We start from the raw sequence: 8005 nt of genomic DNA on the forward strand, positions 1-8005 counted from the left end.
TGTATTATGTATTAATATATATATATTAATGCTGCTTGTAAAAAAAAAAAAAAAAAAAAAATATATATATATATATATATATATATATATATATATATATATATATATATGTATGTATTATGTATTAATATATATATATTAATGCTGCTTGTAAAAAAAAAATATATATATATATATATATATATATATGTATGTATTATGTATTAATATATATATATTAATGCTGCTTGTAAAATATATATATATATATGCAGCTTCAAGACTGGCAATGCCAAACAAAAAACAACAAAATAGTTTTTTGATAGTCTTCACTTTACTTAAACCTGGACTATGTAATTTTTCTGTGTAATAATGTGATACAGGAGAGAAGGAACTCGGAACGGCTGCCCCTCCTTTTCAGTCAAGCAATTACAGACACCTGCTCGGTAGCTCCTCCCTGAGAGACACAGGCACAAACAGACAGAGGAGTAGACATTAAACATGTCCCTATTCAAACTCTGGAAAACAAATGTAGTATTATTGTTCTCTTTACTCAATTTGACAGGTTACAAAGTAAGTATTAAAAAAGACACTTTTCACATATTCATTACCTGCAATCCTCCTCTTCATTTTCACTGGTATCTGGACTGCTGAAATCACTTTCAGTCTCCTGTTTCTCTTCCAGTACCATAGCAGAGCCCTGAGGGCCTAAAACAGCCTTGTACTGAAAGAGCACCTCTTTTAACAAATCTGAAACTTCAGACAGTCGTCTTCTGCAGAGACAGGAAAGGCCCTTGTTTCGCTTGTCTGTAAGTGAAAAGTGACAAACAAATCCAAATTACCATGACATATTCACTTTCTTTGTAATATTTGTTATAACTCACCAAAATTAGATGGTCAGTGTAATGTTTTGCAACTGCTTTCTAGTAAGATACGTCTCTTGCAAGGTAAAGTTAAAGTATGGTGTCCTTATCACCATCACTTCCTTGTTAATTGGTATGGTTACAAAGATGAAACTTGCCTTCCTCTGACATTTTCTTTTTAAGAGTTGCCTGCAACTTCTGCAACCATGAGCAGTGCTGGGCCATCTCCTGAACAAGTATTGACCTTTCCTCCTCCAGCCTCATTTTCAGCATGGCTTTGTTTAACATCTTTAACTTGTCTTCAATTTGTGCTACAACAGAGATAAATAAAATGTATAAATAACAATTTTGACTTGAGTCTTTACAAAACAAATCAGAGGCCTCAGGAAACTCAACTTACTGCTGCCATGAACTTCCCACGGCCATGTTGGGGACGGTTTGTCTCCTGATAGCGACTGCTCAATTTCATTAACATCAATTGGCATGGCAGGCTCATGGCTGTTATAGGTCTCTATGTCTTTTAATAATAGTCTTTTGCTCTCAGCAATTTTTCTGCGGAGGCGGTGACGGAACTTGCCACTATCTGTAAAGACATCAAGCAGAAGGTAAAAATAGTGACCAACAATGAAGTGAGCAATTATCTATAGATAATGTAATTATACCGTTTTGGCGGTATAGAGCCTGCTTCCGCTGCCTCACGTTAAGGTACCGTCCCTCAATGGACTGCTCTAGGGAAGTACCTGTCGTGTCTGGAAACACAGCACAAAAACACAATAGTTTAAAGAAGGACGAGTCGGGAGGGGGGGTGGGTGCCAAAAAAGGCTTACAGATAGTGGCATGCAGTATAGTAAGCTGTAGGCAGCTTAAATATCATGTTCCAAATGATCACTGCCAATGAGGAAGCACAAAGTGAAACATGTTATTGGTTCAAACTTACCACCAGCTGCCCATTCCCTAACATCAGACACCCACACTGTTTCATCGGTGCAAGCCAAGCTTTCTTTAAGGTCCGCTAGACTTGCAGTCTCCTCCTGAAGCCTCTTGCAAGTCTAATGCAACCGTTAAACAATACAGTTACACAAAGCTTCACAGTAACCAAAATTGAAACCATTTACAGAGAACACACCTTCACATATCTTGCAGACAATGCCCGATGTAGTGTTGTGTTTTTTTTGTAGTTCCAGGCCATAGCATGGATTGTAAGCATATCCAAACGTGCTGTTGAGAGTAAATGTTGAGTGAATGTCATACAATAAGCAATAAAAAAATGACATTAGAAGAGAAATACTACAATCACCTCCTTTCGACATGTATTTAGTCGTCAAGGCACAGCGGGAGAGGTAGCTGTTCACCTGTTCAACTTCCTCCCCCGCAGTTGACCCTGCTCCTTCTTGGTTTTTCCCACTCCATGTAATCTAGAAGTAAAAAGACATGTAAGGGATAATGTATTTTCCACTGGTCATTATTGGATAATAAGTAACGACAAGGCGAACAGGACCCTGACACGCAGCAGAGGGACTTGATACAGTTAAACATAATAAACGCTGAACATACCTCACACTTAGTGGAATGTGCTGTAGCATGCATGACGCTTAGGAAAGGCCTAATTGATGTTAGCTCCTGGAGATCAGGAAGAATGTTTGCTGATTTTTGTAAATATGGCCAGTATTTACACATTACATCCATAGCGATAAACCTTGGCTTTGAACTCATCAACTCCTTGTGCAGATACATGGGGTAGGCAAAGATTTCACCTAGGGATATACAAGTTGTATTAGAAATGCAAATATCCTATTATTGTACATTCTAAAGAGAGCATCATAATGGGAAACTCAACCAAGCAGTGGTATAAGCTGAACTAATAGTAATAATTGAGATGCTTCTCCATATGAGTATGGTATTTACCTTTTGTCCAAAGCAACATACAAATAACAACAGTACAAAGGTCACATTTGACAGCAAACAATTTATTATAATCTCACCTCTAAACATATTAAGCGCTTTAAGGAGGAAACCATGCCGACACACCGCAACCTCCATGCCCTCTTCGTCCAACTTGAAGGTTCTCCTAGAAGTCTCCTTCGCTGCTGTCCATGTGGAGCTCCCACATCTGCCTTGTCCAGGTAGCTGTGATGTAAATTAAACACACTATAAACATACTGTATTTTGTATGTAATACAAAATACAAAATACCTTGTATTTTGAAGTTGAGGGCAGTTTTTCACCAATGCAAAGAAAATTGGGCTGTAAAAGCATAGTAATTTAATTAACAAATAATTTGAAACCTGCCTGTTTCACAGCTTTATGCAAGACATCAACAAATGCAGACACAGATGTGTCTTCTGCGATAAATGCCCCTTCAAAAAAAGAAGAGTCAGAGCTGAGGAAGAAACGAAACAGAACATTTATCCATGCTGAATATTGAATACCAAAAAAATCCAGATCAATCTATCCTGGAAGAAAAAAATATCACCTTCCGTTTCTGAGGAACCTGTATAGCTTCCTGTTGCCATCCACAGAGATTGCCAGCATGTCTGGGGTGCAAGCGGGGCAGGTGAAAGGTGCACCACAGGACAAGTTATCTTCCTCAAAAGCACAATATGAAAACTCCAGGAAGCTGCGCTGCAGCGTGTCTCCACACACTGGTCCTGACTGAAAGATGCATTATATTAAATGTTACTTTGGAGATGTCTACATATGGTATGCAATTCTATTATATGATGAACACTAACCCGCCCACCACACTTTGTACGATGCTCCAGCAGCTTTGCAAAGGCTTGTCTGGACAGTGCCGGTGCAATGATTTTCAGTTCTCTTACACTGCTGAAAAGATTTAGGGAATACAATATAGAAGAGCTGGTGGTAGCTGGCCAGTATCCACTGTTTACGAGGTCCATGAATTCTGGAGCCCACTGCTGCTGGCATGTTTGGCATGCAAACAATGGCTGGTGCATGTCATACCGCCCTTGGGTTATAAGAAAACAAACCCATGGATACCTGAGCTTTTAGAAACAAACAGCTGGCACACTTTAAGACACTTGGGCTACATCTTGAGTAGAATCACACCAGCACAGTTCAAATAAGTATATATTTGTTTGTTTTATCATAATGACAATATATATTCTGTAATTTTTGAGTACTGTTATTTTGTACTGTTATTTGCAAAACATCGGCACGGAGCTGAATATTAAAAAAAGATTTTCAATAAGAGTTTAGAAATATTACCATTGATGGAAATGAAAATTACTGCTTTGCCAGGTGACACAGTTATGCTGGAGACTTCACAGGGACATTTTTGAGTTACTCTCACCATTGGCAAAATACAAGCTAGCAAAGGAAAAATAAACAAAATTACCCAACTAGATTAATTAGACAAGAGTACAAAAGAGTTTAGCAATTACCTACCTTGGTTGTGTGAGCTGTATCCTCCCTCCCCTTTTACAAAATATGTGGATGGGGGAATAGCTTTAAAAAAGCCCTGAAGGACTGACTCCCTATCGTGGAGTGGCCATCTCCTGTGATTCTTGGTATCGCAGGTTTCACAGAACCACTGATCTGGTAGACACTCTCTGCATCTAGGAACAAAATCAATGAACCAATTTAGTCATTGAATCAGCTCTTTTAAACAGCCCTGATTCCTCCATAAACATGCAGTTTATCCGAAACATGAAGACATCAATTAGTGATGCACTCTAAAAACCTAAAAGTATGAAAGAACATTAATGAGATCTCACCTAACAACCGCAGGCTTGCTGCAATGGCTACAAAATGGTTGGCCAACATCCTGTGTTTGGATGAGGCAATTAAGGTGGAATGGCCTTGCCTCCTTCCATCTTTGTGAGGCTTGCTGCTGCCTGAAAGTCCATGATGATGATGCCCTCTGAATTTCAGGGGAGTCAGACATCATAGCAGAGAGGCTCTCCATGTTTTTTTCTGCAAAGACAAATATAAATTTGGACCATTTTTTATGCAGATCTAAGATTTCGTAATAACGGGTAAATATCTTGCCAATGCTTTCGGTAACATAAATTTCAGAACTTTTCTAAAGCAACTTTCCCATAGTCTAAAACAAAATTCAGCATTCTTTGAAACATGGATCAGGGTAAATTGTATCAACGTGAAAATTGAGACGGAATTCCATTGGGACAAAATTTTAACTACTACAAAAAAGTGGTTCAATAATAGGACTCATTGTGGACATAATTTCTGGCTTTGCTGATTTATAAGCAGTTGATATGGGTACAATGGACCCTTCGCTAGGACATGCCTGAAAACCGCCACAGGCCAATCGTGGCTTAGCAGCCCGTAACTAGGCATGGGAGGTTTGGCGAGCTTTCAAGTTTTTACATTTTTTGCCAGGATTGCCAGGACAATCTAGTCTTCAATGATACAGGTGTTCCAGGATTTGTGTGAACCCTGCTTTCAGATCTTCTTCAGAAAATTACCTAATAATAATTCAGATGTATTTGACCATATTTTACCAAATTCCATTTGAGGATCAAGTTTGGCTGCAGGAAGCTCTTCAGTAAGCAGGTAGTTCCCAATCTGGTTGAGTGTAACTACAACAGCACACAGAGGAACAAAACCAATTTATACCACCAATAAATACTTTTTTGGTTGAATCTACATTTCTATACATTTCAAATACAGGGGAAATTACATTTAAAAAATAAATAACAACAGAACTTGGAAATAATAAATCAAAATAATAGTACAATTAACCTGTGGATCCAATACAAGCTATAATAAGCTTATTATCTGGATACAAGTACATGTTACGCAAGTCTACCAGCAATACAACTTGATTTCATGATAATAAAGTGTAACCAAGTACTATTATTATTATTACCGTTAGATGAGGCTTTAGGCCGCCCTCCACGCCTCCCCCTTGGCTTGCCAAGCCCTAAACACACCTTTTTTGGGATTGGTGGAGGGGCAACTTGCCTCTGCTCCTGGGATTCTTTCTGGGGGTTGAAGTGAAAATCATGATTAGGCTGTTAATTTATTTTTAACAAAAGATGCAATTGATAAGAAGAAAAACCTCTTACCATACACTTTATAATTTATCCATTTTTAAGGGGGGGGGGGGGGGGGGAAATTAAAGAAAGAATCCTTGATCAATTCATTAAGTTTGGCTTGACCAAGGAGTTCAAAAGTAAAAATCAACTCTTTCATGAAACTGTTTTCTAATAAGCTACAGAGTGATTATTATAGTCTAATATTTCTTCATCCATTAAGATACAATGGATAGTTATTTTTTTTGTACGTGGCAAAACATAGAATAGGACCTGATGTAGGCACTCCACTTCATTGCATCCGAAAATTCAACACCTAAAAAAACACCTACCCTGGCTTCAGTCAAAACATGTTCCAAGCTCATTTCAAGAGCCATCCGTCTCCCCTCCATGTAACTGTCATCTTGAGAGTTGGTGACACGTGTAGTGGCCATCACAGATAGAAAAAGAAGGACAGACACTGAGATGGACAGAGGGGCAGACAGAGATGAGAGACAGACCGAAAGACAAATAGTGCTCGAATCCAGATAGGTTGGCGCTTAAAAGTGCCTTTGGGTTTGGTGATCTACTAGCAGGGTAGGTTGGTAGTAGGTTGGTAGAATCTAAAAACAAAAAACAACACTCATTTAGGAGAAGGGAGTTAATGGGACAGAGACAATGAATTTACGTAACAATGGATAAAATATACATTTTTTTGTGATGGTGCAGCTAAATATAATTTTATTTTTTAATGAGCACTGAAGATCTCAAAAACTAAACTAAAATGGACGCAGTTTTGTTCATTTAGAGTCTGGTGGAGTAGAGACCTGCACTCCCACGGGACCTACATTTCTTTTCTTTTCTGTTTTTTTACTGTATTTCTAAGTTCCTTTGTTCGCGTTCATCCAAACGCAACCATTTGTTTATTTTCCTTTATATGTATGTATGTATATATATATATATTTAAGTTCAAGTTATGTTATACTGTGTTGTAATATTTTCTTTTATTATTATATCTTCAATTATTATTATTTATGTCAATGTGTATTATTATTTATGCAATTCGCTTTGGCAATATTGTATTTTTACATTCATGCCAATAAAGCAATGTTGAATTGAATACATACATATATATATATATATATATATATATATATATATATATATATATATATATATATATATATATATATATATATATATATATATATATATATATCAAGGGGCTATATATATATAGCAAGGAGCAAGTGAAAAAATAACAGTAGCAGGCAGAATATGCAATGTATTAAAAAAAACAAAAAACTTATAGGCTACGTTTACCCGCGGGCGAAAACAATATATATTTCGGCGGGAGCGGGACAAAATCTTGCGGGAGCGGGCGGGAAAATCCGTTCCGCGTAGGTCTCTAGTCTAGACTCTAGAGGGCAATCCACTGAAAGAAGTCCGGATAATTAAACACGATTACGTTGCAGGATTACAGCCGTAAAAACCTGAAACGAATATTGTGCAGTAAGCATTTTAAAAGGTTTTATATCAGACAAATGGAAACATCAAAGCAATGTCACAAAAAAATTAAATAGGGCATAATGCAGTCATGACAATACAACATAACGTTACATACTTGACTACACTTTTGCATGTAACGTTAGCCTATTTAATCGAATTATATAATATAGGCTTGTTCATGAAAAGTAATAATTGTAGCCTACCTTAATCAACGACTCCAGAGGGGAAGTAATTGAGGAGAGCGCCGTATCATCCGGATATTGTAAAAAAAAAAAAAAAAAAAAAAAAAAAAAAAAAAGCCGACCGAAAAAATAAATTAAATAAATTAAAATTATTTTTATTATTTCAACAGGGCATCAGAAGAAACTCCTTGGAGTGGAGCATATATATATATATATATATATATATATATATATATATATAAACTGAGCAACGTCAACTTATTGTATAGTGACAACATGTAGGCCTACCTTTTTGCTGTAAGAAGCGCAATGGTTTTTTTATTTTTTATTTGAATGTTTAAAATTACAGAATTTAATATCAAGTCCTTGACACATTACTTTTACACATATAGTGTAAACAATATAGACACTATAGTTTAAATAAAAGCCCCACTCGGACAATGTTCTGGCTTACTGTAATATTTCACCGGTAATAAGA

At 36.8% G+C, this 8005-nt stretch overlaps 1 protein-coding gene across 1 annotated transcript; it reads right to left on the bottom strand.

The window, feature by feature from the left end:
• Positions 1-256: 256 nt before the first annotated feature.
• Positions 257-7585, bottom strand: LOC137041882 (uncharacterized). Its single transcript, XM_067418557.1, has 20 exons — positions 7549-7585; positions 6190-6459; positions 5692-5806; positions 5324-5401; positions 4577-4775; positions 4248-4417; positions 4068-4169; positions 3575-3807; positions 3316-3494; positions 3132-3222; positions 2825-2969; positions 2397-2596; positions 2140-2257; positions 1969-2060; positions 1780-1891; positions 1505-1591; positions 1243-1425; positions 1001-1153; positions 591-786; positions 257-436 (listed from the first exon to the last, which is right to left on the bottom strand). The coding sequence occupies exons 2-20, from the start codon at positions 6289-6291 to the stop codon at positions 409-411; spliced, it is 2583 nt and encodes an 860-aa protein (XP_067274658.1). The 5' UTR covers positions 6292-6459; positions 7549-7585; the 3' UTR covers positions 257-408.
• Between the last annotated feature and the right edge of the window lie 420 nt (positions 7586-8005).

The sequence above is a fragment of the Pseudorasbora parva genome, chromosome 15 (assembly GCF_024679245.1).
Source record: "Pseudorasbora parva isolate DD20220531a chromosome 15, ASM2467924v1, whole genome shotgun sequence".
In the NCBI taxonomy this organism is placed as follows: domain Eukaryota; kingdom Metazoa; phylum Chordata; class Actinopteri; order Cypriniformes; family Gobionidae; genus Pseudorasbora; species Pseudorasbora parva.

Bases quoted from the DNA above. Each gene is read 5' to 3' on its own strand.
- LOC137041882 (XM_067418557.1), bottom strand. From the start codon at position 6,291: ATGGCCACTACACGTGTCACCAACTCTCAAGATGACAGTTACATGGAG. The intron at 4,170-4,247 runs GTAGGTAATTGC...TTCCTTTGCTAG, and splicing joins ATACAGCTCACACAACCAAG to CTTGTATTTTGCCAATGGTG. The intron at 1,426-1,504 runs GTATAATTACAT...ATGTCTTTACAG, and splicing joins GGCTCTATACCGCCAAAACG to ATAGTGGCAAGTTCCGTCAC.